At 48.7% G+C, this 15,826-nt stretch overlaps 1 protein-coding gene across 1 annotated transcript in view; it reads right to left on the bottom strand.

Moving 5' to 3' along the window:
* The window catches only part of LOC148481234 (annexin A2-like), a 37,951-nt gene extending 30,292 nt beyond the window's left edge, over positions 1-7,659 (bottom strand). Inside the window, exons 1-2 of the mRNA XM_088453774.1 lie at positions 7,567-7,659; positions 1,153-1,212 (exon numbers count right to left, since the gene is read on the bottom strand). Coding sequence (XP_088309900.1) covers positions 1,153-1,194 — 42 coding nt within the window. The 5' untranslated portion in view covers positions 1,195-1,212; positions 7,567-7,659. The remainder of the gene's footprint in view (positions 1-1,152; positions 1,213-7,566) is intronic.
* Positions 7,660-15,826: the final 8,167 nt, after the last annotated feature.

The raw sequence follows: 15,826 nt of genomic DNA, 5'->3' as shown, positions 1-15,826 counted from the left end.
TGAGGTCATCTGCTGCCACCCCAAGTACTGTCAGTTCTGAGGGGCGAGAAGAGGTCGTGCTCCTTGTGCCCAGAGGAGAAGTAGCCACTGTGGGTAATTGCTGTGATCGCTGCACCATTATACATATTGTAAGTATTCCAAAAAAAGGTGGGTTTATACAAAGATTGACTCTACAGAGGTGGGTCTGCAAAGAGGGGAGCCACACCAACTGCCAGTGATGCTTGGCAGCATTTGGGGTGACAGTTGGTGTGACTCCCCTCTGGAGTCCCACTTCTGGAGCCGCCATGGTTGGAATTCATATTTTCTGGACAGATGTGAGCTATGTACCTGCCCTCCATGCAGTAAGGATGGAATTGGTATGAAATACCACCGGCCGCATGGCCGGCGGTTCGATTACCGGCAGCGGCAGCCCGACATCAGCAGAAATCCCGGCAGCGGAAGCCTGACAGCGCTGGAAATCCCGATCGTGGATAGGTAAGTATTGTCTAACCTAACCCCCCTAACCCTAACCCTCCTTAGGGGTGCCTAACCCTAACCTCCCCCCCAAGTGCCTAACCCTAATCCCCCCTCTAAGTGCCTAACCCTAACCACCCCCTTCCCCGCTGCCTAATCCTAAATCCCCCGGGGGGGTGCCTAACCCTAAGTCCCCCCCTGGGTGCCTAACCCTAACCCTCCCTCCCCCTAGCCTAACCCTAACCCTCCCGGGGGGGTGCCTAACTATAAGTCCCCCCTGGGTGGTCTAAACCTAACCCTTCCCCCCCCCCCGCGGCTGTCCGCTCGCGGTGCCCGGCATCACTACGGTCGGGATGCCGGGCGCCAGTCTCCCTGCGTCGGGGAAATCTAGACGCCCGGCATTTCACCCTTGCAGGGATATGACAGTCGGGAAGCCGGCTGCCGGTATTTAGACAGTCGGCTTCCCGATTGCATACCGTAAGGACCCCTCCTCAAAATGCACCCTCTACTGTAAATCCCTTTGTCAACAATCTTACTTTGCACAATGAAATCTTCTTTTTGCCATCTGCTGTGGCTAGGAACGGAAGTAAAGAGTTTTACCAATGCATAGTCTGTAACAGACCCGATCAGCTGACTATGTACCCTTCATAATTCCAGCTCATCTTACAAGAACAAAAACATTAATAAGAGTTTACTCACCTTATTTGCCAGGTGCAGTGAGCTCAGCATCTCTTGAGTCATTTTTCCTCCCAGATAAATCTGGAAAATACAAATTATTGGTGGATATAATGCTGATTCCTCCCGATCGCAGGCAGAGAGTTACAGGAGCCCTGGATGAAACTTTTTCTTTATTGACTGAATAACTGGTTTTTGTCTGTTAAACAAGCAGCAAGCCTGTCCCATTGTAGGGAGAGAGGGGAGTGGACACAACTTTGCTCTCTAATGGAAAGATGTCAAAGAATGTGGAAATAAGTGAGCAGCTCCGTGGCATGTGTAATACAGGATGATACAAATAGCTGTGTGTAGACCGGCATGCCCCATATACAAATACATAGCAAAGCTGTGCGTTACAACCTTCAATGGAGATATTGATTTCAAGCTGAACATTACTGCAATAGTATAAAGACTAAAGCAAATGCCTAACGGAATTCTGTGGAAGATCTAATCTTCTCTCATGGCTGTTAATGAATGTGCTACATTTTATGAGAGACTAATGCTGGCCGTACGACCAGCATTAGGTAAGATTCATCTTATGATTTCCCTTGAACTCCCCGGCAACTCCCTGGCAGTCACGGCCACACGATTGACACACGATATACATACGTTCTCACGTACGATGCATCGTGCGTCCGACCATCAGAGCGGCGTCATTTGTTAAAAAAAAAAAGACTGATGCACGCACGGGGAGATCCATGATGCATGCATCTGTCTTTAATAAAATAAACACAGATGCAGGGATGGTTCAGTGAGAACCATCCGTGCATCTGTTAAACAAAAGTAAAAAAAAAAGTGTATAAATATATATTTTTTAAAAAGGCGTGCAACCCCCCCCCCCCAAAAAAAAGCAACCAGCCCTGGGCTTTTAGTGACACAGTGCTGGTTATGCAACATACGGGGGACAAATGACGTAGGGGTCCACCATATGTAGGCACAACCAGCACCGGGCTAGTCAGAACCAACCCTGGTTGCCAAAATATGGGGACAAACAACGTAGTGGTCCCCTGTATTCTGCGCAACCAGCACTGGGCTCTGATCCGGTCCTGGTTCTGGAAAATACAGGGGGAAAGTGCATAGGGTCCCCTTGTATTTTCCAGAACCAGCACCAGACTTTTTCTATCGGGGGGCTGATGCCACAGCCAGGGGAGCCCTTTCACCGGGCCCCCCAGCCAAAGCATCAACCCTGACCGCTAGTCCTTGGGAAGCTGGGGACCCACCCAATAAAGAGGTCCCCCTCTCCAGGGCACCCCAGGCCTAGGCTGATAGCCCAGGGCTATCCCCAGCATCACTGACCACTGATCGGTGGGTGCCGGGTTGATTATGTAGTGTAGTGTGAAAACATTGTCTTTACGAATAGAACTGCAGGTCCCAGCAAGCCTCCACTGCATGCTGGTACTTGGAGAACCACAAGTACCAGCATGCGGGGCATTAAGGGTCTAGCTGTGCTTACATACGGGGGACCCCTACACATACTTGCCTACCTTTTGATTCTCCTCCCCGGGAGAAGCCTGGGGAGGAGAAGCATGTGGGTTGTGATGGGGACAGGGCCTGATGGTTCACAACAGTAAGCCCCTCCCCCTTCACGGCAAATGCCACGATTGGCTTACATTTAAATAGGGGGCGGGCTAAATGATGATTCATGAAGAATTGTGTCATTAAGTCACCATGGAAATTCTCCCCATTCTGCCCACTTCACTAGGAAGTGGGCAAAATGCGGGAGAAGTGCCTACCCTTCCGGGAGTGCGGGGGGTCACCCGAAAAATCATGAGCCTCCCGTGAAAAACCTGGAGGGTAGGCATGTATGCCCCTACATCGTTGGTACCCCGAATGTTGCACAACCAGCACTGGGTCACTAAAAGCCCGGGGCTGGTTGCTCTTTGGGAGGGGGGGGCACAATGGTTTTTTTTTTAAAACACTTTTTTTTAACAGATGCACGGATGGTTCTCACTGAACCAACCCTGCATCTGTGCTTATTTTGTTAAAGTCAGATGCATGCATCACGGATCCATACATGCCGACATTCAGTTCCCTCCTTCCGGGAGGGAGCTGAATGTCTGTGCAGAGCAGGGGGCGTGGCCGGGTAATGACGTGGTTTTAGGGGTGGAGCCACGCAATTGCGTCATTGTGGCTCAGCCCCCTCTTCACAATACCGAAAATATTGGCATTGTGAAGCAGGGGGCGGAGCCACGATGACGCGATTCAGCGCAAACCGTGTCATCGGGCCCCCCGCTGCGGGGGTTTCTTGTAGTAATTGGGGGGGGGGTCAAGCGGCAGCCGGGAGGCTTGCCTGCCTTTCCGGGGGGTCGGGAGCAGCAACTGATATTCGGGAGGCTCCCGACCAAATCGGGAGGGTAGGCAAGCCTGCCGTGCGTGCATCAGTCTTTTTTTTTTTTTAACAAATGACGCCGCCCGGATGCACGATGCATCGCATGCGCAAATACACAGCACGATTGGCATACGATAAAGAAAGATATGATGGGCTGCACATCTGATCATACGATATGCACATCGGATCGTATCCTACCTTAAAAACTACACGATTTCCACATGATTCATTGTACGACATGGACTAGTGTATAGCTAGCATAAGGGCCTGATTCATTAAGGATCGTAAATGCGATCGCAGCTGTGAATTTGCAAGGAACGCAGCGGCAGAAAATATGCTAATGCTTGCCAAAGCTCAGCTGGTATAAAGACGCCCACTACTGCTTTCTCACATCCATCCAATGCCGCTCTTCAGCATAAACATTGGTACCGTCGACTAACAGCGAGTGGCCATATTGCTTTTGCAGCAGGTCTGACCAGCCACATACCCGGCAGCTCTCCTGACACGCATTGGGCTCTCAAGCTGCGTATGCAATTGCAGTGGCTAATTTATGCATGCCCACGCAACGGCATTCAAACCACTCCCCCCTCACCACCCTCAAACGCTGACAGCCGATCTCAGTGCATGCACGTTGTGGCTTATACGCATGCGCAATGGCTAACAATCGCTCTATTTGCATACACAGCTGCGGTTGCGATCCTTGAGGGGATAGATTGAGCGCTAATATGTACCTCTGTTATTGTGATTAAAAAGTGATAAGCATGGCTGTAAAAAATGAAAGTGAGTAGGAAATGTTATGGAGGGAGCAGAAATAAGAGGAGGACTCGAAGAGGGATAAAAATGAAATGAAACAGGATAAAATGAAGTAAAATAGAGTAAGTTAAATTAAATAAAACCAAATAAATAAAATAAATAAAACTCCAGCACCAATGTTTATACTCTTTTTCAAAAAGGTGGGCTATAGCCAGAATCGATAGTGGTGAACATTCCCTATCACTCACCATACCTGGTCCGGTTTCTTCAGAGTTCTTGGATGCCGCACGCAGCTGTTGATGACGTCAGAGGCCGCATCCCGCTCGACTGCTCTTAATTCTACTTGGCTTTATCTTTGGCTTGCCCGGATGTTACCAACGCGTTTCGTAGTGCTTGGCTACTTTTTCAAGGAAAAGTAGCCAAGCGCTACCAAACACTTTCTTAACTTTTCAACATAATGAAGCTCGCACTGATCATACAGATCTGTGCAGTGCTTCTGTTTGGACAGGTTTGCCATCATTTTATAACTACTGTTTACCTTCGGTCTTGAATTGGTCAAAACCAATGGAATTCAGAGCTGCAAAACAGACTGACATTAACGTCGGGTATCAATTGAAGCTGAAACTCGATGGATCCTAAATCGTCTTTTTTAACAACGGTGCGATGTCGATGTCCGTTGGTTACCAATGAACCAAAACCAACAGTTAGTAAATTTAGGGAGGGATTGTGCAGGTAATCATAGGCCAATTACAGTAAAAGTGTGTTAACATTATTATGCCTAAATTAGAGGTTGACACATCCGCAGTCACGCCTTTTACCAGATGCTTATCTCGCAGGTGCTCGACCCCTGGGGAAAAGTATTGTAGTCATGAAAATAACCGGCAACACAGTGTTAGGAGAGGGAGTGTTTAGGTGCCGGGCATTAAAGAGAAAACTGTGAGGCAAAGCTGGAAGCAGAGGAGTGAGACAGGATGGCAGGCCGTCCATGCGAGAATACCAGCTCCTGTGCTTGTCAGGAGTGTAACATGGGTGTACACATAATGGGAGCAGGATGCGCAGCCCAAACAGGCCCGAGTCACACAGCACGCATCCTGCACCAAAACAACATACCTACTTGTCTGCCGACACCGTGGAAATGACCAGACAAATGGTGCAGATGACATTATCCCAGAGATCTCAGCATGTGCAGTAGAAAGATCCAGGGGAAAATGGAGAAGACGTCATGTTACCAGAGGTCAGCTCATTCAGGGTAGGCTCTGGAACAGTGCCAGAATCTACTTGGCGCATGAGTTGGTAAGAGAGGATTGGCCCGCTCGGAGGCTGTACATGGGCAACCTCCTCTCTTTAGGCCTGATTCAGAGATGGACGCAATGCAGATGATTAAACAGTTGAGCGATTATTGGTAATCTGTGAATGCGCAAAAGTCACAGTGCGCATGCATCAAGTTTTAATTTTTCTTATCGCTCACAGTAGAGATTTAATTGCAAATTGATTGCTAGGCAGAGACTGTTTGTGGACGGCAATACGGGGAGTGGCGATTCAGAGGTGGACCCAGTGCCGATCTCACTTGCGAATCCGTGGGAAATCACAGTCGCGCATGAACTGTGTTTACCTTTGAATCAGGCCCTGCATCAGTTTGAAGTGTGCACTTTGTTTGACCCTGATCATTTAGATTATTCTTGTTTGCTGCCGGCCCTGACCTCCACTTGTTCTGATCGCCGAAATGTGGTCCGTCGATGGATCAATCCATGCGAATTAGCGATCTCTGTTGCTGTGCGTAGGCTTGCTCCGGGCACATGATTTCTTCCTTTGGCTTCTGTGCAGTAGGCTGAGATCTGTCCGCATTGCCACTTGTGTCCAATTTAGAATCGGGCACATAATGTGTAACTAAACATGCACCCACTCCGACATTAGTCTCACTGGTATCATTGCACTCGGGAGCGCCAACCGACCTTGCCAACAAATACCAATAATGAAAGTCCAGCCCTAATATCTAGACTTTTATTTAGTCATTTAAATGTACTACGTAGAAGTATTTTCATTCAATACAAAGCCTTGCAACAAACAAGCCAGCTTCAGGGAAGCACAGAAGCTGTGTCTCTTGCTAGACTGGAAAGGATACAATCAATCTGTAGTGAAAGGCTCCTATCTATCTCGCCTAAAGCAAAACAAAGTTTGTGTCAGTCCACTACCTGCCAGGATAATAACAGCCATTGTACTTATTGTCTCACTACTATAAAGCCAGTGTTTATACAGAAAAGGATGAGGCTATTGTATTTTTTCTTTTAATTCCACTGTTAAAATGAGCTGTCCTCTTGTAATACTGCTTGCGGAAACAACCCCTATTTTATTTTTATCCCACTATAACTAGCCCACATACCAGGAAACTAGATTTTCTTCTTCAGTATAAATAAGTTACCAGTAACCGTACGTAAACTCATAGCTGGAAAATTCACTTGCTTATTCTGTCCAAATTTATTAAAAGAAGGCGTATTTGTAAAGATGAACAATACTGTATATACCATACCAGGAACTCCCCCCCCCCCCCCCCCCCGTGTTTTGGTTTGGATCTGGATTAATCTTCGGCTTTTGGTTTTGGATGTTTTTTTCTTTAAATTTGATTTAAAAAAATCCAAAACAACTAAATTCATGTAATTAATGCAATCAAATTAAAATCCGAATTCCAAACGGCGGTAAGATCAGAACCGTGACTTGGATCTGTCCGGATTCACGAAATTCGGGTGGATTCGGATTTCTGGAGCACCGAACCTCACATTTCTACCCGGAACATTGGTGAATCTGGGAGGGGAGGTCTTAGATAAGTTTTGTGGAGATGTATTTTACAGGTCTATCATTAGACAAATCTAAACTACTTCAGGACTATTCATGGAACTTGAAAGTCTGGAAAGTCTGCAATGCTGCACAACCTCAGAGCTGGTAAATAATATACTGCTGAAGGGTAAAATGCAAGAGCCTAGCAGACTTTTGCCGTCTTCATTTAATACATGTTCTGCAGCAATTGGGGGTCACACTTGCTTTCTCTCCCAGAATGTCCTGCAGATGCCTGAATTTCAGGGAACTTTCCCGCACTCACAAGGGGAGTTGATTAACTGTACGGATGGGGTGGTCCAGCCCCACCTGTGTTGCACAATGACGCAAATCGTTGCACGGGTCTGGGCCGTGAATTATGTGATTTGCAACACCACGACCCCCCCGTATCTCCCCTTTGGATTTACCCCCCTGGGACATTAAAACAGTGGGCAAAAATTATCCCCGCAACTTCATATTTAAAAACTATGAAAGGAACTTGCACTTACCTATAGCAATGTACTCCACAGGCAACCATACAGTGTGTTGGTGAATATTCTATTCACTGGCACTAGGGCGGATATGGTCAGGTGACTGGCTGTGTTCACGGTTACATGCACCCTTTCCTGTCATTGTATTCCCCTGTCCTTCCTCTGACTGGACCTGTTGCAGAAAGTGTATAGTAGCATGTAGCAAGGACGGACGACAGGTAACATAAGGTTTCTAGATCCATGGAACAGTCTCTCAGCAGATGTGATGAGGACATTACAGTAATAGAACTCAAGCTTTTCATTGTACTTCAGTTTAGAGAATTAAAGCACGTCTTATTGGTTGCTATGGGTTCTTCCAGAGCCCTTGTTTGTGTTTGCAATATAAATTTCAATATCTAAGTTAAAAAAAAAAGCTCTGTGCTAGGGAGTAATATATTAGGGTTTGATGGCTGGGCTGCTGCTCCTGCACAGTAATTTCAACGCTCCAGGCTGCACCCCTTACACATTCCATGCCCTGCAAATTCTGCAATGCGATCTCTATTCACTCAGTGAGGCCCGTGGCTTAACGCCACAGCATTCCTGGAGCAGGGCCCCAAGGCAGAACACGCAGGACTGGTTGGACCGCATGCTGGCGCTATCTCACAGGAGTTTGACCCCAACAATATGAATATATCTGTTTTTTAACCCCGGCTGTGCTATGGCGTTATCTTAATTTACACCCTTTTTTAAAAATGAGTTATTGAACAGCACGAACTATTACACTGCATTAAAGAGATTCAAATTCAAATGAACTTCCAATGGAAAATGCAGCGTATACGGCAGTTTCAGTTATAATAAGGGCCTATTTATCAATGTCTACCTGAAATCCCTGTCACTGTACATCTATCACCACTATTCTCCGTGATAACTGATGCCTTTGGGCCTGATTCACTACCGATCGCAAGTGCGATTGCAATAGTGATTGTGCACGCAGTCTCACTGCGATAGTACGCTAATCCATTGCGATCGCTATGCCGCCGCAGCAGCATAACATAAGGACCCCCATTACACACATCCGTAATACTTAGCAAGACTGCGAAACCATCAGTAACATCGACTACCATCGCAGGATCACGCACACTTGCACAAGCTCTGACCTTACTCAGAAATTGCTAACATCAGCGCACGCTATGAGATCTCAGGCTGAGTAGGGCATCACAGTGGATAATTTATGCACGCCCATGCAACGACATTCAAATGGACTGCCACGCCTGCGTTTCCCTGACCACCGCCCGTCACCACCCACAAATGGCGCTTCCTGTCAATCACTCTGCGTAGTCACTGCGATCGCAGTCCCGATCGCAGTGAACGCTTTGCGCACGCGCACTGCATACGCAGTACGCAACAATTGGCCAAAGGGGCAAAGGAGATGTTGCGCACTTTTCATGTATCCAAAGATCCCATTCTGGTGATAATGGCCCTCATTCAGAGGCGGTCGCAAGAAGCGACCACTCGCTCTGAACGAGGGCGGCCGCTTGCTTTTTCTAGTGCGGCCTCCTGGTCGCTAGCTAAGCTGTGGGTTAACACCCACAGCTTTAGCGACTGACCAGGGTGATGGTCGTGATGGTCAAGACCATCGCGACCATCGGGGCTTGTGATGAGACCCTAAGGTTGGGTCTCGGCAACCGCAAGCCCTAGGGAGCTTCCTGCTCTGATAGAGCAGGAAGCTCCCCACTGACATCACTGCTGATGTCAGTGCGGCCGCCCACAAAATGGCAGGGGTTCCGTCAGGAACGCCTCCGTTTGTGTAGCCACCCCCCCACCCCGCCTACAAAACGGGGCAAGCTGTCGATCACCATCGACAGCCGCCCCTTTTGTAGAGAGCTCCGGAGCGAGAGATTCTCTCTCTCGCTCCGGGGCTTGCGCATGCGCAGTGCGGCCGCTGCGCGTGCACAGGGCCATAACATTGACCCAGTTGCGAGTGCTCAGCGCTTGCGACCATGTCTGAATGAGACCCAATGTATCCTGTATGCTACAGGGGCTAGTGCCCCCTGAAGATGAAGCTAAGCTTTTTGGAGCTAGGTAAATTGACATATAGAGACTAAAATCCACATTGAGAACTATGGGGAACCTCAGCGTTAGTTTGCGAAATTGGGAGCAATTTCTGATAAGATTTTTGTTTAAAAAACATAATACTTAGATCATGCAGGAACTGCTGATTCTGTATGATGTTCAGGAGGGATCAGCTAAATAATAGGCCATGTAGCCTAGACATTGATAGTCTGAGACACAGGTTTAAAAACTCTATGCAGAACGTAGAGCCCTCTGCATGACTGACACTTCAATCCATTTTCCATGGACAATGATGATAAATTCTGTGTTTCCCAATCAATATGATTTTTCGGAATATACAATAAGATCACACAGAGCAGGGGAAGTAATACTCTGTAGCTGCCCTTACACGAATAATGAGAATAGACATTGGGAAGAGTATAAATCCCCTTCACTAGCCGTACCTGGAAGTGACGTGAGTAAGGATGGAAGTGGAGGTTTCTGCCCACACTTTCCACGAAAATAAGAAAGTCGGCCCCTTGTGGGCTCGCTTCGTTCGCCACACTGCAGGCACAGTGGCTCGCTTCGCTCGCCACAAGAATATTTTCCCCCTCTGTGCCCACTTGGATGGTAGGGAATGAGGTTGGACACTGGCAGATGACATCATCTTACAGAAACGGAAGGGGATCTAGCTCTTCCCATAGACATTGAGCATACTGTGATGTCAGGTGCCACATTCTCAAAATGAACCTGAACCTCTAGAGCTGTAAGTACCAGAGGTTCTCATGGCTGCACTAGCTAGGCAATGATGGATACTGCTCAGTGACATTGCAGACAGCCTTTGAGCTCCTGGCAGCTCATCAGGGAATCAGCATCCCAGACCATACTGCTCTCCAGGGGCGTCTTTAGAGAGGAGGAGGCCCGTGTGCATCCCCCGACGCAGGCACCAATCTCTCATTCCGGTGGGTGGCAGCCGACTGTCACGGCTGGCCGGCCACCGCAGAATCAATAGACTCTGGGCACTAGAATGTGCCCAGTGTCTATTGAGCATGAGCAGATTGCCGGGGAAAGGGAGCGTCCGCCATTTTCCTGGCGATCTCCTCACAGCGCATGCGCAAAACGCCGGAAAAATGGCCACACCGGCAGAAGTTTTCCGGCGTTTGAACAGCGCTGGGAGAACCGACGCAGGACTTCAGAGAGGTGAGTACTACAAAGTATGGGGGCAGGGTGTGAGGTGCGGGCCCCCCCTGGACCCGGGGGCCCGTGTGCACCGCACACCCTGCACCCATTATAGATACGCCCCTGCTGCTCTCCCAGGTGCCAGAGGCCAAGGGCATCAGCTCACAGCCTCTTGGCATGCTTTAAGTTAAATAGCTGCTCTGAAACCCCTTCTGTAATGGTGGTAGTTGCCTGCTTGCTGTAAGCAGAACCTGCATTGTCTGTTTATGGATTATATATTGTTGATGACCCGATTCTGACTTTGAATTTTGCTGATTTCTCCTGCCCCTGTCTTTGGATTATCTCTGGAAACTGCCTATTTTCTGCCAGGCCTGAATACGCTTTGTTTAGCCGATACTGGGCCTGATTTTTGGTGCGGCCTCCGGGCCGCTCGCATAGCTGTGGGTGACCACCCACAGCAATTGCGAGTGGCCAGGTGATGGTCGCGATGGTCTCGACCATCGCGACCATCGGGGTTTGCGACGAGACCCTTGCGGTAGGGTCTCGTTCCCACAAGCCCCAGTGAGCTTCTGGCTCTTAATAGAGTGGGAAGCTCACCATTGACATCACTCGTGATGTCAGTGGGGCCGCCCCCAAACGGCAGGCGTTCCGTCGGGAACGCCTCCGTTTGGCAAGCCACCCCCCCTGTCCGCCTCAAAAACAGTGCGAGCTGTCGATCAAAATCGACAGCCACTCCCTTCAGGGGCTGGCTGGCAACTTTTAGCCTGGGGGGAAATGCATGCAAGCGGCCCTGGCAAGTATGGATGGCACCCTGCCATCCGACCCTCTGTAAGCATTTATGTGGGGCCCCACTAGCAATATGTTTCTTTTTGAACCTATTACAGGTTAGAGAGGTTTTCTGCTTTACGTGTAAAAGTGAAATCACAGACCTACTTTGCTTTTCCTCACACACTAGGTGGTAATGTGACAAGGGGGAATGCTCTATATGGGTGATGACAGGGTTTATATATAAGCTTTTTCTGGTATTGACGCTTTGTTTCACACAAAAAAAATCACTGGCCCAGTGATTGCGCTGAGTGACAAAATATGTGGGTCCCAGGGACCTCCACTTAAAAAAAATAGGATCCTACCTGACCATTTCTGGGTCACATCACAATTTATGTTTTAGCGTTCCCCATATACCACTACACATCCCCACATACCCCCAGAATGCCAAGCTGACACCCCCAATAGCATGGTATTGTCACTTCAAGGAGAGGGCCCTGATGTTATTAGCTACTGTCCAACGTTATTCCCTACCATCCAAGTGGGCATAGAGGGGAAATGCAATATTGCAGCGAGCCACCGAGCCCGAAGCGTGGCGAGCATAGCGAGGGAACAAGTTTCTTCTTTAGGTGGCCTTTATGGGCATGGAACTGCACTTCCACCCTCATTCACATCACTTCCAGGTCCCTAGCACGAAGGGGAAATCAGCTCTTCCCAATAGCATCAGCTTTATACCTAGAGATCAGACTGCAGTCCCCATTGACATTAATGGGGACTGCAGTCTGCTATGGTAGTTAGCCTTCTGCAGGAGATTTCTATGAAATCTTCTGCATTAGACTGTTCTTACATAGCGGTGATGCATAAAATTATGCAGAAACTGTAGCATAATTTTATGAAAAGCGACGAATCAATAAATACCGTACATTTTAAAAATATACCAAAAAGATTTTGTTCTCTTACCTTTGAACAAAAATGCTCAAGGAATTCTCTGCATCTAGCTGTGCTCTCTTTTGTCCTTTTATTCTGTGGAAGCTGGATGAGGGTGGCTGCGCTCATGCTACAGGTCCTTATGGCTCCTCGTCTTCTTGCTGTGTGGGAGGCGGAGCTGGGGACAAGTGTAGGAGGTAGGAAGCCGGGCACAGGAGTAGGAGATGGGGAGTCGGGGACAGGAGAAGGAGGTGGGAGCCGGGAATAGGAGGTGAGGAGCCGGTTATACTGTAGGAGGAATCGGAGAGGGGAACTGGGAGCAGGAGGGGTAGGCAGGGACAGGAAAAGGGACTGGGTGCCACTTGGTATTAGAGGGGAAGGGGAACCCCATAAAGGAGATGGTAGAGGTGAGCTGGGGATAAAAGAAGTAGGTAGGAACAGGAAAAGGGGTTGGGTGCCACTGGGCATTAGAGTGGGTGAGGAGCTACATACAGAGGAGGTGGAGAGGACCTGGGGACAAGAGGAGTAGGCAGGGACAGGAGAAAGAGCTTGGTTCTGGGTATTAAATGTTAAGGGAAGCCACATACTGTACAGGAGGAGGTGGAGGGGAGCTAGGAACAGGAAGAGTAGACAGGGGCAGCAGAAGGAGCTGGGTGCCACCGGGTATTAGGAATGGATGGGAGGTGGGCATTACAGGCAGAAAGCCGGGGATTACTGGAGGCCAGGTGCGCTGCGGTACTCTCACCCGCATTCGCAGCAGGCACCTGTATTTCATAACGTTTTAAGCTATAGCCGCGCTGTCCTCTGGCAGGGGAAACGAGAGACTGAGGGCAGAGCCATTGCCCCGCCCCTTACAAGTCACGGGAACAGCCTCCTGTCAGCCCAGACCCTGCTGCTTGAGTCCCGCATGCCGATTCAACCAATAACCACTACCTTTCCCTCCAGCGGAGGCCCACTGTCTGTACGCTGCCAGCCCTGACCAGATCCGTTTAACCTCTTTTATCTGCCTGCCCTGAACCAGCGTTGTAATGCACTAGCAGCCTGCCATTCCAAATTTAGTTTAACCTGGTGTCTACTGTCCTGCTTACTGTTATCAGATCCCTAGTAATATAGTAAGGTTAAAATAAGAATTGAAACCATGCTCAGCAAACAAACGCACAGGTTCAAAAGTACAGTAACTGAAGAATGAAGCTGCACTTAGGGCCCGGGCAAAGTTCCTTTATTCCCACCCTACTTGAGGGTCTATTTACTAAGCCTTGGATGGATAAAAAGTGAATGGAGATAAAGTCTCAACCAATCAGCTCCTAACTGTCATTTTTCAAACACAGCCTGTGACGTGGCAGTTAGGAGCTGATTGGTTGAGACTTTATCTCCATTCACTTTATCTCTATCCAAGGCTTAGTAAATAGACCCCCAAGGGTCACCATCAAACCCATCCCACCTCCCACTGTGGACTTGTAGATAACTTGATGTCTAGTTATCTGCATAAAGCTATACACAAAGTGGGGGAAATACATAGGTGGTCATGAACTGTAGAACCAAGTATCCGCCAGAATCCAGAAGGTAAGTAGTGGGGGGTGGCGTAGGGGGAGGGTTAATGGTTAGGCACTAGGAGGAGGGTTAGAGTTAGGTACTAAGGGGGGAGAGTTAGGTTTAGGATGCGGGGAGGGGCAGGTTAGGTTTAAGACCCGGGGAAGGAGGGTTAGGGTTTAGGGGATAGGTTAGGAAACTTACCTACAGCCATCAGGATGGTAACCTAGTCGGGGTGCCGACGTTGGGATTCTGACCTCTGGAATCCTGAACGCTGGCATCTCGTACCCAACCCCTCCTAAATATATCTCTTGCAGCTCCCCTTGAGCTAGTATAAAGATATACTGTGTTATGATTATGTTCATAAACAACAGTACTATAGCTTGGTCTGGTTATCACTAAAGGAGGAAGGGAATGAGTATAGAGTCCTCACATATAAGCTTCAATCAGCCCCAGACTATGCTAGGTCCCCTTTGATGCCAGCACCAGCCTAATCAGCACAGAGACTATCCAGGGGAAAATGAGTCTGAAAAAAAGAAACATATGCATCACCACTTGAAGGCAACCAGCCAGTGGGCAAAACTCCCGGAGGCAATGGAAGCTTTTGCCTCTCGGTGCCAGCTTCCAAGGGTGCACAGATAAATCCTTCTATAACCATATCCTGTGCCTTACTGATCACTGCAGCAGTGCAGGCAACAAGTATAGCTGGATCTATCTGTGTGGCCTGGGCAGCAACTGTCGCTTGACGGATTGGGATCCTTTTGCTTTATTGTGAAATGGCACGTGTGACATTATGATGTCACTTGTGCAGCACCGCTGACAGAAGAGCTGGCCGCACCACCGACAGAGGAGCAGCTGCCCAGAAGACAAGGTACACACATGACACAGTACATCGAGGAATCTTGAATGTCTGCACAACTTTGGAAATGGAATGTACCATCCATCGGCACCCACTATCATGCCCCGTTCAAACTCTGGAAATTCACGAAACTCTGGAAATTTACCATGAGCAGCCTAGCTGGTGTTCAAACTGACTCACAAGATATCGGATTACATCTGATGCAGGTCTGGGCATTTTCAAGACATCACAGTACAGTGACGCCATTTACCATTACCTTTACATACTGCTGTTCCTTGACTTTTGGCACTTCAGTCTGACTTACAATAAAAGATGGTGCCCTGTACCGCTTTTGTGGGGGGAATCAAACGCTCTTAGTTTACTTTGGTAAGTAATTTTTGTGGAAGTCGGGAAATATGCTTTTTTTTCTTTTAAATGCATATATTGATGATAATTGACATGCACTTGGTCATACTTAGAGTTATCTCCAGGTGTAAATTTTATATACTTCGTCCATTGAACTTAGGGCCTGATTCAGAGCAGCTCTGTGTTTTTTTTCTCCTGCTTGCTCGCTAAGCTGTGGGTGCCCACCCACAGCTTGTGCGAGCGGGCTGGAGATGGTCGCGATTATCGCTACAATCGGGCTTGCGAGGAGACCCTGTGGTAGGGTCTCAGCTCTCGCAAGCCTGAGTGGACTCCCTGCTCTAATTGAGCAGGAAGTCCACTGCTGACATCACGAGTGATGTCAGTAGGTCCGCCCACAAATGCCAGGCGTTCCTAAGGGAATGCCTGCGTTTGTGTAGCCACCCCCACTCCCTGCCTACAAAACGGGGCGAACTGTCACTCACCATCGACAGCCACCCCGTCTTATACCGAGCCCTGGAGCGACTGAACTTCAGTCACTCATTGGGGCTCGTGCAGGCGCACGCCGGAGGTGGCGCATGCGCAGGGGGAAAACATCGACCTGGTCTGAATCAGGCCCTTAGTTGCAGTTGGCAAGTATACCTA

The sequence above is a fragment of the Taudactylus pleione genome, unplaced genomic scaffold, assembly GCF_031769625.1.
Source record: "Taudactylus pleione unplaced genomic scaffold, aTauple2 ptg000587l, whole genome shotgun sequence".
Classification (NCBI taxonomy): domain Eukaryota; kingdom Metazoa; phylum Chordata; class Amphibia; order Anura; family Myobatrachidae; genus Taudactylus; species Taudactylus pleione.
This window is presented reverse-complemented; position numbering and strand designations above follow the sequence as displayed.